The sequence below is a fragment of the Struthio camelus genome, chromosome 3, assembly GCF_040807025.1.
Source record: "Struthio camelus isolate bStrCam1 chromosome 3, bStrCam1.hap1, whole genome shotgun sequence".
Classification (NCBI taxonomy): domain Eukaryota; kingdom Metazoa; phylum Chordata; class Aves; order Struthioniformes; family Struthionidae; genus Struthio; species Struthio camelus.
The window spans coordinates 38386902-38406816 of NC_090944.1; the positions used below are offsets into that span (position 1 = coordinate 38386902).

The 19915-nt window shown below is 38.0% G+C and overlaps 1 protein-coding gene across 1 annotated transcript in view; it reads right to left on the reverse strand.

Moving 5' to 3' along the window:
* The window catches only part of EYS (eyes shut homolog), a 1042686-nt gene that overhangs the window by 818038 nt on the left and 204733 nt on the right, over window positions 1-19915 (reverse strand). The window contains exons 9-10 of the mRNA XM_068937477.1: window positions 9633-9737; window positions 9226-9365 (exon numbers count right to left, since the gene is read on the reverse strand). Coding sequence (XP_068793578.1) covers window positions 9226-9365; window positions 9633-9737 — 245 coding nt within the window. The remainder of the gene's footprint in view (window positions 1-9225; window positions 9366-9632; window positions 9738-19915) is intronic.

Here is a 19915-nt window from a genome sequence, read left to right on the forward strand (position 1 = left end):
AGATTTTTAGCTCTCCTGCAAATTAATTCCCTGTAAGTTTAAATGTTGGAAACCCTGAGTTAGAAAGATAAAGAATTTTATAAGAAATTAAGGCTAAATGCATTTATTACTGTATTACTAAAATCAAACTAAAGACATCTACATTGTAATTTTCTAAAGTTTCTATCTGTAGATTTGTTTGGCACTTTTTTATATAAGAAATACTTTTAAATTTCTCTTAAAATAAACAGACAAACTGCCTTTTGGAAAGAGTGGCATTCTTCCATCAAGCAGCTGTTTCTTCTTCCCAAAGAAAATCTTCCTCATGGTTAGGATTAAACAAAAATTAATGATTTAACAGACCATAAATAAAGATAGTACTGGTCAGCCTGAGCATCACACTTCTCTCTACTGCACATACTCTAAAGCAAATGTGGCTTATTACATAGTCATGATAAAACCTGAGAAGAATCACTTCCTTCTAATATCAAATAAGAAATGATGTCACAGTAAGGAAAGATAATTACTTCCTAGACAGTTACAATTTCTTCTTCTCTTTTCTTCACTTTGCAGTAATCAAGGAAAGTGCTATAGGCCTGTCTCTCTTCTTCAGATATTATGTATTGTTCATTGCTGGAGGCAGGAAACTGAGCTAAAAGGATCTCATCCAGTGTAATCATTATTTCATAGCACTTCTTCCAGCTGATTTTTCCTTAAATTCTTTACAGTTTGAATGAAACTGTACTTCTGTTTATATTTCAGACATACTACATTACGACAGACTCCAGGTGTTGTTACTGCAAATCCAATTGTATCTGGATATTCAAAATCTTCCAAATCTGTAATTTCAGTTTATCTGCCTTATGTTCTTTCCTGAACTGGTGGTACACTGAGCAAGTAGATAAAATGTTTTTCTTTTAAAAAATAACACCTCACCAAAACAAAAAAAATTAGATGCTCAAGAAATATTTGCTGGAAAGATCAGAATAAATTATGAAAATCAGAAGTGGAAAAGTATCATGGGTACTAAACACTTCATTTAATTTAACTGCTTGCAAATTTAAATTATACCTACATTTTAGATGCTGTTGAATAATTTCTTGTGGAGTAAGTGCTTGAGTTCCTTACATTGTCTCTGAGTAGAATCTGATGCTTTTGATGGCCTCTAGAGTATGAGTCCTTATTTAGGTAGACTCAATTTCATTATGTTTCCTTTTATTCTATTCTGCTACTCTTGCTCCCAGCAATGAAGTATTATTTGATCCAATCTTTAGGTGCATTAGGTACTCTTAACTCAGTTTCTAAAAAGTACATAGAGAATTATAAACAAAATACATTTTTACAGAGGGCTGTATTGCTTAGTATCCAAAACCACCTGCAGTGCCTACTGGCACTATTAATTGATGAGTCATTGATTTTCTTAATATGGAGACTGAGCGTATGCTACAACCCAAAGTTGCAAGAACATTATCTGTCCTTTGCAAAATGTACGCACTGAATTCCATTCTACCTTTCCAAATCATTTCTCCAGTTTCCTAGTATCACTTTGCATTCTAGCATTTTAATGTCAGAAGCTGGTCTCAGATTCAGTTTTATTAAGTGTAATCTATTCCATCATTCAGAAAGAAAATACGGAATGAAAATGGAAGCAGGTCAGGCCCTTGTAGAAGACTACTTAATACATCCTTCCCTTGGGCCAGGAAACTACTGTTAAATAGGGAGTATGATTATCTTAGCTGCTCTGCATCATGCCAGAACAGATGCATTGCTTCACTGGCTTGCTTATAAGAATACTGTGTGAGAAGCCGCTATCTCTCAACTTTTGCAAAAGCTTTTCACTTTTCTTACTTTTATTCTTGTCATAGACAGAAATTAAATTAGCTCAAAATGATTCGCTCCTGGCAGTTCTTGGCCACCACCCCTCCTTTTCCTTTCTTTTACTTTCTTGTAAATAACATTTTTGGTACCTATTTGCTTCAGAAGTTATAAATGGATTGATTATCATTCCAGTTTCCTTTAAATAAGTAAAGAAGGTATTTATTTCTGAACATATGTATGTATATATGCATTTTAGATATATAAGTAATGTTTGCCTTTTCCTAATTTTCCTATCTCAATTACCTTGTGTAAGTAAGTTCTCAAAGACCAACAATTAGCAATTCAAGGACTACCTCCACCAATTTTTAGGATGAAGTTCCCTAGAACAATCTTCTACTAAATCATAAAAGTATCCTCCCTCTTGTCTGAATGTTGAAGTTTACCTTAAACCAATAAGGAATGTCTTGAAAACGCAGTCAAGATTTGAGGTCAAGTCTCTCTTTGGGCATAAGTTCACTAAACTTAATGACAAAAATACACACTTGCACACACAAATTGTTTCCATTAAATCATATCAAACCTGTTTAACTCAAACGATCAACGTAGTATCTGCAATATGTCAGAACTGCAAAGCCAATCTCTAATCTAAAAGTCAAGCTCTGTTTTTCTGGCACATGCAACACCAGTAACAAAGATTTGCTGAGAAGAGAATTATTTGCAGGGACGGCTTGGAGGTTAATTGGAAAAGTTTTATTGATAAATATGTAGCTTTCAAGATTTTTAATTGCTTCTTTCCTCCTTCACTTCGTAATTCAAAAGAAATGCATAGTAGAAAGCTTCATACCTATTTTACATTTGGTCACTATTAAGAGCAAATAAATAGAGGTTTTCCATCCACCTTGGACTAGAAAAGATTTTAGCTTCAAAAGGCAAAGTACTAAGTGTCATTTACATGAAATCATCTTTTTATTACATTTAAGTTAATTAAATTGCATTGTCAGAGGCCTTACATTAAATAACAAATAAGTCCTAAAGCTATACTTTTTATTTCTCTAAATTATCACCTCCATTAATGACCTCACAAATATAATGGTTTGTAGCATTTTTCAATAAAACCAGCTACGACAACTCAGAAGTACATCTTCATAAACTGCTACAGTAGAAAGAACGGAAAATATTAATGCAATCATCTCTAACGCAGTATATTATATCAAGTGCAAAGAAAACAACACGAGCATCCATACTTTATTTATACCACTGTTGAAAGATTGATGTGACTGCCTCACTTTTACAGATCAGGAAATTGTGCCCCAGAGTTTGCATGAAGTAGCACAGCATGCTAATACCAGGACCAGAACAACCATGAAAGTTGCGGCCTCTCTAAGCACTGAATAATCTATGCATTGAGCATGGAGATATTCTCACTTAGAAGATGAGAACTGTGATCTTAACTGCAAATACAACAGTGTTATTTGGGATCATTCAGGTCATAAAAAGAGAAAACAACTTTTAAATAAATTATGTAAGTGGATTTTAATAATCTAGCCAGCCATAACTGTAAAAGGAAATGAGAAGTTTCGAAATGGCAGCTGAAAGGTTGGAAGGGACCTCTGGAGATCATCTAGTCCAACCTCCCTGCTCCAGCAGGGTCCTCTAGAGCATATTTCCCAGGATCGCCTCCAGACAGCTTTTGAATATCTCCAGCGAAGGAGGCTCCACTACCTCTCTGGGCAACCTGTTCCAATGCTCAGTCACCCTCACAGCAAAGAAGTTTTTCCTCATGTTCAGACAGAACTTCCTGTGGTTCAGCTTGTGCCCGTTGCCTCTTGTCCTGTTGCTGGGCACCACGGAGAAGAGGCTGGCCTCATCCTCTTGACACCCTCCCTTCAGATACTTGTACACGCTGATGAGATCGCCTCTCAGCCTTCTCTTCTCCAGGCTCAACAGGCCCAGCTCTCTCAGCCTTTCTTCAGAGGAGAGATGCTCCAGGCCCCTCATCGTCTTTGGAGCCCTCCGCTGGAGTCTCTCCAGGAGCTCCATGTCTCTCTTGGACTGGGGAGCTCACAATTGGACTCAGTACTCCACGTGGGGCCTCCCCAGGGCTGAGGAGAGGGCAAGGATCACCTCCCTCCACCTGCTGGCAACACTCTGCCTAATGCACCCCAGCATCCCATTGGCCTTCTTGGCCACAAGGGCACATTGCTAGTTCGTGGTTAACTGCTTGTCCACCAGCACTCCCAGGTCCTTCTCTGCAGAGCTGCTTTCCAGCAGGTCAACCCCCAGCCTGTCCTGGTGCCTGGGGTTCTTCCTCCCTCGGTGCAGGACCCTGTACTAGCCTTTGTGGAACTTGAGGAGGTTCCTCTCCGCCCAGCTCTCCAGCCTCTCCAGGTCCCTCGGAATGGCAGCACAGTCTTCTGGTGTGTCAGCCACTCCCCCCAGTTTAGTATCATCAGCAAACTTGCTGAGGGTGCACTCTGTGCCTTCCTCCAGGTCATTGATGACTACATTGAACAAGACTGGGCCCAGGACTGACCCCTGGGGGACACCACCAGCTACAGGCCTCCAACTAGACTCTGCACCTCTGACCACAGCCCTCTGAGCTTTACCATCCAGCCAGTTCTCAATCCACCTCACTGTCCACTCATCTAGCCCACACTTTCTGAGTTTACCTACAAGGATGTGATGGGAGACAGTGTCCAAAGCCTTGCTGAAGTCCAGGTCGACAACCTCCACTGCTCTGCCCTCATTTACCCAGCCAGTCATTCCATCAGAGAAGGCTATCAGATTGGTCAAGCATGACTTCCCCTAGGTGAATCCATGCTGACTACTCCTGATCACCTTCTTGTCCTCCACATGCTGAGTGAGGACCTCCAGGACGAGCTATTCCATCCCCTTTCCAGGGATGGAGGGGGGGCTGGCAGGCCTGTGGTTTCCTGGCTCCTCCTTCTTGCCCTTTTGGAAGACTGGCGAGACACTGGCTTTCTTCCAGTCCTCAGGCACCTCTCCTGGTCTCCAGGACCTTTCAAGGATGATGGAGAGTGGCCTATCAATAACATCCGCCAGCTCCCTCAGCACTCGTGGGTGCATCCCATCGGGGCCCATGGATTTGTGGATGTCAGGTTTGGACAAAAGATCTCTAACCCGCTGCTCCTCAACCAAGGGAGAGTCTTCCTTTCTCCAGACTTCCTCTCTTGTCCCCAGGGTCTGGAATTCCTGGGGGCTGGCCTTAGCAGTGAAGACTGAAGCAAAGAAGGCATTCAGCAACTCTGCCTTCTCTGCATCCTTTGTCACCAGGGCACCTGCCCCATTCAGCAGCGGGCCCACATTTTCCCTAGTCTTCCTTTTGCTATTGATGTCTTTGAAGAAGGCCTTCTTCTTGTCCTTGACATCCCTTGCCAGATTTAACTCCAAATGGGCCTTGGCCTTCCTAGTCCCATCCATGCGTACTCGGACAATGTCCCAGTATTCCTCCCAAGTGGCCTGACCCTGCTTCCACCTTCCGTACACTTCCTTCTTCTGCTGGAGTTTTGCCAGGAGCTCCTTGTTCATCCATGCAGGTCTCCTGCCCGTTTTTCTCGACTTCTGGCTCATTGAGATGCACCGTTCTTGAGCCTGGAGGAGGTGGTCCTTGAATATTAAGCAGCTCTCTACATCCTTTTGTAAACACCATTCAGAGGAATGAGAAAACTTTACCCAGTCGCCATTTACTGGTACAATTTTAATTCTTGGAAGTCATGCTCAGAGAAGGGCACGCAGCTAGGGATGAAGTTTACAGTGATGAGGTTTATTTCTGATTCATCAGCTACTCCAAGGATGTTAGTGTGTAACTGTTATTTAATATGATCGCTAATGGAATAGAAAACAAAAGAGGTATTCATCAGCCAAGAAGAATTTTTAAAAGCTTTCACTATGCAGAAGCTTGGAGAAAGACAGGCTTAATAGGCAGCCTGCGTCTTGTCCAGTTATTGACGTCATCTAGGAGAGGAAGAATTGACAGATCTGGTGAGAACAGATTTCCCATCCGGAGTACTTATTTCCTAGGACCAGATTAAAAGGACCAATCTAAAGACCTAGACAGACACTGAGAGGACTGTTCAGAAATGGTTCAGCTTCTAACTCATATGGGAACTAGCTTTAGACACACCAAGTTGATACCCAATAAGTGCCTCTGTTCACTTTTAGAATACTATGGTTCCTTTCAAAAAACAACAAGCGTTGGCTAACATCTTGAAGGTCCCATATCTGCCGCTACTATTTCAAAATTTTTCTTAGGATATGCTAAGAGAACCTATGATTTTGTAAGCTTGTGAGGTAAGATGTTGCTTTCTGCTTAGTAGTATTTGGAAAAACTAGTATTTTGAGGAAGAGCTCTTAACTGCTTCATAGGGCTTAGCCAATGCCAGTAAAAATAAGCACAGATCTTAGGATGCCTCCACATTTCTGTTAATTTGGGTCGGAAGTGGGCTTTTGAAGTGTATCTCTTAATTGTCTCCACTTCCTGCACTTTGGATTACACTGCTGAGCAAACTAGATTTCTTCAGGATGAAACTATCCACAAGGTGCATTTCAGGAACACACCTAATGTTTTCCAGCCAGCAATGGGCACTCAGTCCATGGGACCAATCTAAAGGTGGTCTAAAAGAAAATCCCTAAAATGCACCCAGTCCAGACCTGTGATCTTTAGCAGAAATTATTTCTCTCTATTGATTTTCTTTTGTGCTGCACTACTTAACTAATGTAGACAGAAACCTAATGACGAGTGCTGTACTTGAAATTTTATGTGAATACTCACATTTTATGTTACTGGCAACTGACAGCCCAGTACTAAGGTTGTATTTCGTAACAGTGCTTACTAGACCTACTGCTTCATCTCTTACAGTTTAGTCTGCAGAAAACCATTCAACTGTCTGTGTAACGTACAATACTTTAGCAGTGTAGAAAATAACATGTAATGTTAAATCAATATTCTATCCCAATAAAAACTTCTTCCAAGTAAAATGATTGAAATAAACAGTAATATTCCCCAACAGAACATTTCCCTTTGTTATTAACAAAAGTTTAACAGCCTATGAACCATTTATGTTGATAGCACTTTAAAGCTATGGGTATGATCACTGTTTTTGCAAAATTGAACCATTTTATTACCTGTGCAAATGTTTTGATCTTACCAAAACTTCTTTACCAATGTGTCTAGACTGACAAAAGTATGGCTGCTAGAAAATTTCCAAAATTACTCACTGTCTTCTGTTGACAGAGACAACTTTGTGAGGGTAGAGCCATGAGCTATGAAAAACAGCTCTGTTCTGTGGAGATCATGTTGATCTCTACTGAAGAAAGGAACAGCTTTGAAGTGTGACAGCTTACAGCTTGTAATCAGCAAAAAAATAAATTTGTTTGGGAAATCAAAAATGCGTAGCTAGTTCACTAACTAAACAACAAACTATTTTGAAGAACAATAACCTTAATGCCTTGAAAGTGTTGTGCCAGGTGAAAAGCATTAGTATTATTATATGTTTATAGAAAGATACAACAGTTACCAAAGACTACATTTTTTTGCATTTTCATTAAAAAAACACTAACAATACTAGCAATCTTTTCAGTCTATTGTCCTAGATACACAAACAGAGATAAAACAGGTCAGCGTATCTGAGGTACCTTTGGAAATGGAAAAGAAATGAAAGAAGAATGTAAAAATATATACTAATTTTCCAGCTGTAAAGAGTAAATACTAGATTAAATGCTGAATGAATGATGTAATTTACTTACTAATAGAAAACTTTAATCTCACTTATATTGTTATTTATACTACTTCAAAAAGAATTCAAGTATACATTTGTTTGAATAAGGACATTATTTTTTCAATAAGCAAATGGTATTACTTAAATGATCTATGGGCTAAGTAAACAAATAAAATATAATTATATTGTATCCTTTATTTTAGTTTTCATTCCCTTTCCCATAGAAAATCTAGTAATTATTCACATTATGGCCAAACTATGTGCCTCAGGTAGTGGGTAAATATGTATACACATGTAAATACATGTGTTTGTATACATATTTTATATATATATATATATATATGCACACACGCATATACAGTCCCCATGAAATGTATGATGGTCTATGTAATGTTTATATGAATAAATTAGATATGTCTGAAGACTTTTAAACAAATATTACAGTAAAATGTTTTAGTAGCTCCCATCAGCATTCTTGGCACAGCATCAACTTCCGTCCTAACTAGCCATAATCATTATTGCATCATTATAGTGTTATGCCATGTACAGTAAATTTGCACTCAGTATGGCACTTTAAATCATAAAAATGTTTAAATTTACCATATGCTGAACAATTTAAATATAAACCTTCGAGGCAGCAAGTATTTCTGTGTCACATTTCATATTTCATTGGTGAGTATGTACCTATGGACTTCAAGGTGACATAAATGTTGATTGCTTCTTTTTAAACGCATTGCCTGCTCTGCATACTATATTCTTATGGTGAATATATTTCAATAAGAGAATTTATTAAGCCTTTGAAACACTAGTTATCATGTTTGAGCAGCTGTTTGAAAGGGATATAAAGCATTGTGTACATAGCTTTTTAAATAACTATTATTATGAAAAAATGCCACAGTATTTTACTTTATCCAGTACCAAAATCTCAGTAATCCCAGGGCCTGGTTCTGTAGTCTCCCCAGAGTGAATTAATCTTACCCAAACCAGTAATATAATTGAACGGGACACTAAATGGAAATGAAAAGGACACAATAAAGTTCTTAGACATTTAGGTGCACAATGTATGCTTATTTTGGCCTAAGCATTATCAGTATCTAAAGCACTGATTTCTAAAATATTTTGAATATATGAAAATCAAATTCAGTACTGTATCTGTGCATACTTTAGTAACTTTCACAGAGAATTTATGATTTTGTAAGTTCTCAGCATTCTCAACTGGCATTGCAATACAGTCTATCTTGCTTAAGTTTTTTTTTGTTTGGTAGATTACGGTCTTTAGTCTGGTTTTCAGTCGAAATGAGGCTTTTGGCATCAGGCTTTCTATGCCCTGATGCATCATCAGCAGTTTCTGTAATACTTTGAAACACATCAGAACATTCAAGCAAATCTTGCCAACTTCTTACAAGTTTCACAACATAACATCAGCAAGTAGGAGACAGAAGGAGATATTAGTATGTAAACCTTCATTATACGTTTTGTTTGACAATGACTAAATTATCATCATCATGAACTCTGGGATGTATGTGTTACACAGGAGAGAGGAAGGATATCATAAGAATATACTGAGAATTAGTATATATACAGTATTTTGGAAGCCCATAGGAAATGAGGTTTCTACAAGCTCACAGCTGGTAGAATAATTTGTTTGATTTCCAGAAAGCACTGAGGTGAATGCATGACTTTATCCTACCTCTGTGTTTCCAATACATGGTGATAAACATGTGTAATTAAATCCATGAGATTTATCCATACATAGTGCTCCTGGGGCACAGCTTATATTGTAGAGTAGACAGGCGTCAATATCCACTTCACATCTTTCACCTTCAAAACCTGCCCCATAAAGAGAATGTTTAATCACAGTTCATTCATGTATATTGACATTGTGTCTACTCATGATGTTAGCAGTTAACACCAGTCTACTAGAGTAATTTGGCAATTTTATTTCCTAAACAAAGCAAAAAATAAGATTGTTCATAAAAATATTTATTGCATACACTGAGTTATATTGCTATTTTTACAGAACGGGATTCAACTTAACTATTTCGACTACATTTCTTTGCACTGTTCAGTAAATACAATAAATTTCCAGTGACTCACCTACAGGGCAGGTACAGTTATAGTGGCCTTCATAGTTAACACATGTTCCTCCATTTTCACATGAGTTGGAACCACAGTTACCGACCTGCACCTCGCAAAATTCTCCTGGGGAATAAAAAGTCCTAGAAAGGTTAACAATGAAAATCATGTTCTTAAAAAGCTGAACTGAATCACATTAATAACGTTGGTGAAATAGCTAATGTGTTAAACTATCTTTCTGGAAAATTAGTTAGAACTAAAAAACCTCGTGTGCAAGGCTCCAGACAATTTTAGCTCCATTTGTATGATGAGCATGTCTCAGGGCTTTAGAGAAAAGGTCAGTACAAACTCTGCCATGTAGACAGATCCCTATCAGCACTAAAGAACAATTTTAGATTGGGGTCCAAATGGGGAGGAATTTCACTGGAAGTAATTATCTGAAATGGACATAATAGCTTTGCCTTTTCTTCTACTGTTTTGGCTGCTGCACAAGTCAATGCTGATCTCTACTCATGATTGATTTGATTCTATTATGTAAATATATATCTATATCTCTTCTCTAGCTCCATTTTGGCTAGAAAAAAAATCTACATTTGTCTAGCATAATTCTTGGTGTCATTCCACTAAACAATTACTTGCTTATTTTTTTTAATTAGATAATATATTTTGTAAAATGTTTTGTGAAAAGTTACTGGCATTCTATCTGAAATTCTTCATACAGCAAAAACTTTCATTTTTACTTCAAATTGTGATTTTTTTTTTTTTATTTTTAATCAGCTCTCCTAATGTTTTAAAGCCAAAGACTTCAAAGGAACATGAACTAATGGTATGAACTTTATTAACAATAAAAAGAAGAAATTTGTATCCTTTGATAAGTTGGGATGGAGTGTCAAACTAAGGGTTAAAGTTTACTTTCTATGGACTTCTATAAGTGTAAGCAGGCATATACTTATTAAAGCCTCAATGCTGTGATTTGAGGGCCAAAATTCTCTGTCTTCGGCCAACAGGTGCTGAAGTACATACATAATGTCAAAGAGAGGTTGATCAGCATGCTACACAAACCTTTAACGTTTATTTTGTTCCTTTGCTCCTTAATCAAAATAGCCCAGTATTAATGTAGACTAATTTTCCAACAACCAAGAGTACATTTTACCATACGTTATAAAGCTCACTGACTTAAAAATATTAAAATAAAAATACAAAACGTGTAATTGCTGTAAAATTAAAAAAAATGCAGGTAATAGGAAATTGGATACATTTCCTGTAATGTAATAGGAAAATGGATAACATTACATGGGAATCTATGGACAACTGATTCTTACATTTACAGGACTGTGATTTGCTCACATTGTCTTGACTTTAATGGTAACTAAACGTATCCCTATCTTTAAGGAGATACCATCATGATTAATATTTTTATAAACGTATGCTCTGAGGCAGGACCGGAGTTATAATATGTGGCTTTGTGTGATATGGGTTGCCAAAAAAAAACCCCAAACAATACATAGATATTTTCATTAGGAAATCAATTGAATGTATCTAGGAAGTTATGCTATCTTCTAGCAAGTGAGATTTTTTTTTTCATTTTTTTCTTACGGGCTGGAAGGTAAAATTGAAGAAAAAAACTTGGAAAAAACTTCAACTCCACTTTAACACAGTTTTGAATACGCTTGTCATATGTATTCATAAAGGTGGAATTGAGAACATTGTCTTGTCTAAGATACCCTTATGAATAAATATTAGTACAATCAGATGGGTTTAAGGAATTATTCTGATGTAAATCTGGGGCTGTTAGAGTGGCTCACTCCTTTTAACAAACTTTACAACTTTTCACCGCCACAATGAGGTCAAGTAAAACTAGTAACTCCAAACTGTTATAAAATTTATTAAAATCTGACTGCTGCTGAGAAATGCATAATTTATGGTATTAAGATCTGATTAAGTGTTAAATAGATGTCAGGAGAGATCTCCACAGTAATCCACTTAGCTTTTAATGCCTAATTATCACTTCATAGAGAGTGAGGGCTGAATAATTGAGAACTGCATTGCTTAAAGAACTCAAACACAATTTTTGTGTGCAATTAAGCATGTTATTCTTCTATCAGGAATAAGTTCAGCAGGTATAAGGAACAAAGAAGAAATAAAGAAATTACGCAACATAAGAGGGAAGGAAAATATTTTGGTTAAAGAGTTTACTGCTCCACTCCTGCTATTTTTCAACCTCTTGCTGAAAGGAGGTCCAGTTAGAGCAGGTTGCTCAGGGTCTTATTCAGTCAAGTTTTGAATATCTACAAGGATGGAGACTGTACAGCCTCTCTGGGCAATCTGTTGCAGCGTTTGACTCTCTTTGTGATAAAAGTTTCTCCTTATATGCAATCAGAATTTATCATGTATCGCTCTAAGTCTATTACTTCTTGTCCTTTCACTGTGCACCTCTGAGAAGACCCTGGCTCCATCTTCTATATTCCCCTTAGCTGCCTGTGGACAGCAACAGGATTTCCCTTTAGCTTCCTCCTCATGCAGAACAATCCCAGGGCTTTCACCCTCTCCTTGTGTGCCATATTCTCCATGTCTCCTGACGATTTTGGTGGCCTTCCCTGTGTTCACATCAGTCTACCAATGTCTTTCTTCCACTAGGGAGACCGATACTCAACACAATACCTCAGATATCTTTCACAAGTGCCAAATGGAGGAAGAATAAATAGGGGGAAGAATCACTTTCCTACACCTGCTGTCTATACTCTTGGCAAGGCAGCCCAGGATGTGATTGCCACCTTTGCCACAAGGTCACATGGGTGGATCACATTTAACTTGTTCACCAAGACTCCGAGGTCCCTTTTGGTTAAGCTGCTTTCTAGGTAATCAGCCCCCCGCCTGAAGTGCTCCATGGGGTTATTCTATACTGATTGCAGCACTCTGCATTTGCCTTTGTTCTATTTCATGAGTTCCCTGCCAGCCCATTTCTCAGCCTGTTCAGGTTCCTCTGGAGAGCAGCCCTGTCCTCCAGCGTATCAGCTGCTCTTCCCAAGTTGGTATCATCCATACACTTGCTGGGAACACACTTCATTCCATCATCCAGGTTATTAATAAAGGCACTAAACAATAATGGATCAAGTACCAATTTCAGAAGGATAGCAATTGTAACCAACCACTAGCTACTTTGTACTGCTGATAACCACCTTTTGAGACTGACAATCCAGCCACTTTTCCATCTGCCTTTCCATACACTTGCTGAGTCCAAATCTCATCAATTTAGGTAAAAGGATACTACGCAAGACAGTGCCAAAAGCCCTGCTAATGTCAAGGCATCCGCTGCCTTCCCATTAATCTACAGAGCTGGTCATCTCATCATGGAAAGCAATCAGGTTAGTCAGGCACAGTTTCCTCTTGGTAAATCTGTACTGGCTGTATCCAGTCACCTCTTGTCCTTTATGTACTTGGATATGCCTTCAAGGAGGACTTGGCTCATAACCTTGCCAGGAACTGAGGTGAGGCTGATGGCCTACATGTCACCTGAATCTTCCTTCCTGCCCTTCCTGAAGATGGCGTTGACATTTGCCTTTCTTCAGTCAACAGGGACCTCATCAGAGTGCCATGACTTTTCAAAGAAGATACAATGCCTGGCATTGGCCAGCTCCCTCAGTACCCTTGGATGCCTCTCTTCTGGTACTGTGGACTTTTATATGTCCAATGTGCTTATGTGTTCCCTAACACTATCTTCTTTGACTGTGGATAATGCTACATTCCCACAGACTCTGCTATAGGCTCAGGGAACTGAGAGGCATCTGAGGGCAGATCTTACCAATGAAAATAAGTATAAAATGCGTTTCACTTGTCACTAGTTCTTCTGCCCCACTGAGCAGAGGGCCCTCACTTTCGCTGGCCTTCCTTTTGCTTCCCATGTACTTACAGAAGACCACCTTCTTGTCCCTCCACATCCCTTGCTACTTTCAGCTCCAGCTGGGCGTTAGCTTTCTTAACGCCATCCACGCACACTCAGACCATGTCTCTGTATTCGTCTCAAGTAGCTCATCCCCACTTCCTCTTTCTGTGTACTTTCTGTGTGCACTTTTGTACTGTGTACAAATACTTTTGCATTTTAGCTCAGTCAGCAGTTTCCTATTCATCCATGCTGATCTTTTGACACACCTGCTTGACTCTGAACATTGGAATGGACTGCTCTTGTGCTTTTAGGAGGTTGTTCCTGAAGATCAACCCACATGCCCTGACCCCCTTTGCCCTACCAGGCAGTATCCCAAGATCCTGCGAAGGATCCACAGTCTCATGGTCACTTCTTCCAAGGCTGTGATAAACCTTCACAGCACTGACTAATTCTTCCTTGTCTGTGAGCAACAGGTCCAGCTGAGCATATCCATCACCTATGCCAAGAAATCTCCTGGGTTGCTCGTGCTCAGCCAGTTGCCATTCCAGCAGATATTGAGGTTATCTATCTGAAGTCCCCATTGAGTACTAGGGCCTGTAATCAGGAGGTTTCTTCCAGCTGCCTAAAGAAAGTTTCCTGTACTTCCTTTGGTGGAGCAGGTGGTCTGTGGCAGACACCCACCACAGTGTCACCCATTTGACATTTAATTAGTTCACTAACAGTTTGAGGGCAATGTTCTGTGTATTGCAGCCATTCATTTGCATAGAGCACAACTCCTCCTCTTCACCTTCTCATTCTGTCTTTTCTGAAAAGCTTGGATTCATTCATTGCAGTCATGGGAACTATCCCACTGTATCTCTGTAATCTTACTGAGGTCACAGCTCTGCAACTGTGCATGAATTTCTAATTCCTTCTGTTTGTTTCCCATGTGGATTGCATTTGTGTATAGGCACTTGAGATGGACCCCCAGCTGTGCTCCTTTCACGACTGTGTTGTCCCCCGGCTGATTCCTTACTATTCTGCATCCTTTCACTTGAATATAGCTGAAAGCCTTCCCAGGCCTTCTCTGGATGACCAAAACTCCCCAGCATAAATAATTTCTAATTTAATGTCTGTACAAATCCTTAGAAACAGGTGTAAGCTTTGTTAACTTGCTTTTGACAAATTAATTAAGACTAGAATTACTCTAATTAAGGTAAGGAAGTTCTACCATAAAGATCAGGGATAAAGATGACCTTTTTTGTTGAGGAAAACACAAAGCATACTGATGTCTGCATGCTTGTTTTGTCTGTGCTAAAAGATGCGCAGGCATTGAACTACGTTAACATTCTAAACCTGAGAAAATATATCCTGCTTCTCAGCTGTGTTTATTAGCGTGGAATCCATGACGCACTAAAGCAACTGCATAGCTTTGAGGCCAGAACTGGCCAGCGAAGAAATAGATAAGGAAGCACATGCATGTCTGTACCTGATCATAACCTGACCAGGGTGTTTACATGAGCAATAATAAATAATTAAATTCAGGTAACATTCACCTAAGAATGCTAAAGGGATTCAAAAATGACATTACTGAACTACTACTACTGAACTACTAGCATGTGAGCAATCATTTAAATTGGCTTTGGGACGAGAAGAATGAACGGTGGGAAACATGATACTAATTCTAAAAGGAAACACCGAGGACTGTAACCACGTAACACTGTAATACCGTATTCCCAGGCTTTGCACTGAATTTGCAAGGCCTCAGGACTGAGGCTTGTCAGGCTGTTTCTGTCTGAACTTTTCTTATCCTGCCTGCAGCTTTGTTTTGCTTGGTGTAGCTGTGACAGCAACATCTCTAACTGACCAGGTTTCTATGGCTAATTGATTTTACTTTCATTTATCTTGGTGTAGTACAACCATAGTTCTATATAGATAGCAGTAAGATAGCAGTAACAAGCAGCTATTTTGTGTAGAATGAAATATTTATGACTCTAATACAAAGATGCAGTGCAGAGAAGTACAAGTGTGGTATGAAAGCAGAGGCCTAGGCGAGTAGAGACACAGAACGGGGCGGTGGGGGAGGGAGGTACGGGTATGGGATGGTAAGAGAGGTGGCACAAGCTGGCACTAGAGACACCACATGTGTAAATAGCTCACCAATGGTCAAAGAAATGCAGATGTGGAGGTGGACCAAACTGGTTTTAGGAGTCATGAAAAGAACAAAGAAATAATATTTAACATACGTAAAAGCTACCATATACAGTAAATTTGGACATAACGTGAAGCTGCAGACCAATGAAAAAAGACAAAAGTGTAAAAGCATTGTTAGCAAACATACAAAAATGACCTAAAGCAGATCCTGAAAAGACAAAGAAGAAGTTCTCAACATGAATGTCATATTCCTCCTGAGAAACGACTCCGGGTGCTGATGATTCACCATAACACGCGACCACCACAACCACTACCACCACCAGGATGAAATCACCAGCCTTAGGACCCTAAGGAGCAGGGGAAGAGTGAGCATAACATCAGGAAAGGGATAGAAACTAAGAAGTGTGCGCAAAAGAATTTTAAGTGATTATTCTTTCTTCTGCCGTAACAATTAGATCTGGACTTATAATGATTATACTGTTAACATTTCAGTTAGATTAACAATAAATTCTTGCTCTTATACATAAGGTGTGCTTCCTCTTTGCCCATGAATGGGATTTTGAGCAAGACCAATGAGAGATGTACATACTAGTAATCTCATTTTACTGAGTAACTATCTGAAAGTCTTTATACAGAATATAACTAGCAGTTTCCTTTAATATGACATAGTGCAGAAAAATCAGCACTTCTAATAAGAGAGATTCAATTTAACCGAATCAAACATTTTAAACTCTAAAATCAAAATCTCCATTCCTTAGCACTTAAACTGCATTTGAAGTTGTTACAGTTTTAGTTTTACATGGTCTACTTTGGCCTGGTTTTGCACTTCTGCTCTCATTGCAATATTATCAATTACTTTTTTGCAGAAACCATGTGAGTGACCAGCAGTATACTATCAAAGAATATATAAACATAGTCTACACTAAATCTTTCCCACTTTCTATTGCATATGGCAACATATCAAACAAAATATATCAAGCTACCAAACATTATTCTTAACTGCACAAATATCAAGTCTTCTGCAACATCATATTTAATTTAATTTAATTTAATTTAATCCTCCCCTCCCCATCCTATCCTATCCTATTTTTTAAATTACCACATTAGATTAAATGCACACACAAACAAACACAGAGCCATTACTTTTTTGACCATTTAAACTAAGAAGCCCGTAGGAATGTTATTTATCCTTGTCTCTTTCAAAGAAGAACTTATTTTCACATTCATTCATGTGATACTAAGCTATTAAGCTAACTGTGAATCAAACAAGCTGGATGTTACCTATATAAGCAATCCAGTCCCCCAGCCTACAAAATACTAGTAAAATAGTGAACACAGACTGCCAGCTGTACTAATAAATGCAATTTTCAAGATGATACTTAGGTTAGCATCCATGTCAATAATATTTTAAAGCAGTCCATCTCTCATCTCTCATAACTTACATTGTTTATAAATTTGATTGGCAACTGATTGAACAGATCAGTATTTTGAAAGGAAAATGTCATATTATTTAAAAATTCTTCAGCTGGAATGATTAGAATTTGGTTCCTTTTATCGGAGTAGTCCCAGTATGTCTGAGGACCTTACTTAATTCTAAGGGAGTGACCACCTCTTTGATGTGCTTTTATAGTCTCATCCATATGAGTTTTAGGTAGAACCTGACATATCGGTTTAGTAATATTAACAAAAGAATTAGTTCAATGAAGGAATATCATTCCAGAAAAAAAGGGAAGAATTTATATTCAAATTTGCCTTTTACACCTTTTACATTTCACAGAGTTTCTGGCACCGATCTTTAAAGTATCCCACCTCCACTTTGATCTGGTAGAGAGTTCTTTCAGAGTAATTACAACCTTTGGTGTTAGTAGAGCTTTCCATCCCCATTCCCATCATGCTCAGATAAAATGGAGAAGGATCCTATGAAAGAAACAAGAATCCTTGTTTTTATGAGCAATCTACTGGATCAATGATAAGATTTGCACAGCCTCTCCAATCACCATCTCCATGTTAGTCAGGTAGGATGATTTGAACCTTTTTCCACTGAAAACCAGAGAAAGAGAGAGGAAGGAGATAGCATGGTTTAGGGAATCCTTAATAACTTTATTCCCCATCCAGGTCTGCACTATGGCAGCAGAGAATCAATGCCCAGAAAGAGGGTCTAGCAGTCAGCTGAGACCTAAGAACATTTCCAAGCAATGAAAACTATCAATTGCAGGAGGGTGCCATGGAGAAAGATGGGGTTAGGAAAATCACAGAAAACTGGGAGGTAGAGAATTTGTTTAAGTATTGATATTTTGTAATTATTTATCTAACTTCAAAGTTTTTCTTCGTAGTTCCTATATTCTATAGCCTAATAAATAATATAATTTGTGGGGATTTTGAGTGTCATTGTTTAACTAGAATTTTTAAAATTAAGACTTTTTTTCGATGTGCAATATTTTGTCTTTTTTTTTTTTTTTTGCATGTATCAAGAACCATAAAGAGACATTATCAATACAGCACCTGAGATTCAGTAAAAAGTGCCACATGAAGGAAGGAGGAAGAATCCACTTTAGGTATTTGGTGATACTAGAAACTGAAGAAAGTAGATGTTTTGATTACACTTGAAGACTGAAGCCACAGTGTGATTCATTTAAATTTACTATCCTTCCCCCCAACCCCATTTTTAAACAAAAAAAAAAATGTTCTCTGGCAGGACATAGGCACTTAAGATTCACCTGCTGAAATATGGCTGTTGCATTTATGGGCCATGAAGAGCTGCCACTTTCAGAGCATGATTTCTCTCAGATGATTTGAGCGTTTAAAATGCTCATTTCTTTCCACTGAATCTGTAGAAAGCCCAGAGTGACAAGCCTGATGCAGTCATTTACACTGTAGGCACCGAAAATTAGGCATGATTTATCCCACTCCCACCAACTTTATATTTAGGTCTTTTGAGGGATATTACATTTATTGGACCTATTAGAATTTGGAAAATAGGTTTCCAATGGTTCTGAATATTCCCGTATTTTCACTGGGAATTGTGTAGGACTGTGCAGTAAATATATTCTTAGAGAATTCTGGATATAGTAAGTAATCTTTGTGTTGTTCTAAATGAAGAAGATTCAGTAAATGAGAAAATAATCAAAAAGCATGAATAAAGAACTGATCTGACTGCTCACATGTGTTGGTGGTAAAAGCATCTGCTGTCTCTAACTCAGAGATCGGAACAGCCAGGATTAAATGACTTGTTTTTTATCATTAGAATTTGAAATCTCCATTACCGACGCCATGAAAAATTCTGTCTTTAATCAACTAGCTAGTCATCCATATTAAACTGAAGATTTAGTTAAGACAATATACATAGTTTTTCCATTGTTTCAGAATAAAATATAACTGTATAGTGATAAAAACTAGTTGTTTAGTTTTTATATAGCTAACTCTATAGCTGACAGTGAGAAATAGGAACATACAATTTATCCCATTCTACAAAAGATTTCTAATAAAGGTGAGATTAATTGTTTTGTGAGTTGGGGGTATTATCTAGTTACAACTAGATAATCTCCACCGACTGTTGATGAAATCTAGATAACTTGTTTAGCATAAATTATTAACTTTTAAAGTTAAGTGAGATAAATCCAACCTCGCCTATATCATGCTGAATTAGTTCAGTCATTGAATATCACTGCCTCTATCTCCATATTTAACAAAAAGTACTTATATACCTGTCACAGGTATGTAACAGATGATAGGATTCACCTTACTAAGTTCTGACTTCTATATGTGAGCTACTATTTGAGACAACCCACCCACCATGTACTCAGTTCAGAGCACAGCACTTTTTTAAGAACACTTGATACAAAAGTAATGAAAAATCCAGCCATCTGAAACAGTAATTGGCTTCAGAGTGTAGATTATTTTCCTCACTGATATTTTGAAATAATCTGATAATTGTATTTTTATTAAAATTTGCAGTTTTAAATATCATAATCTCTCTCTAACATTACCCCTCAAATGTCTTGTATTTCCATCTTGAGATGGTGTTTCAGAGTGTTTTTTTCAGAATTTGGAAAGGAGAGTGCCATGTACTAAATCAGTAATTCTGTTTTCTTACTTTTCTTTTGAGAGTTCTCTTCTAAGAGTTTGTTGATCAGATGTTGCATAGGTGGAAAGTTTTGACTATGTCACACTAGGCCTAAATGATCTGTTTCCAGTCCAGTCCAGTTTCCATTTTAAAAATCACTTTTAATAGTTTCTGTGGTGATAAATTAAATGGAGAAAAAGAAAGGGGATAAAGTCGGTGCACAGA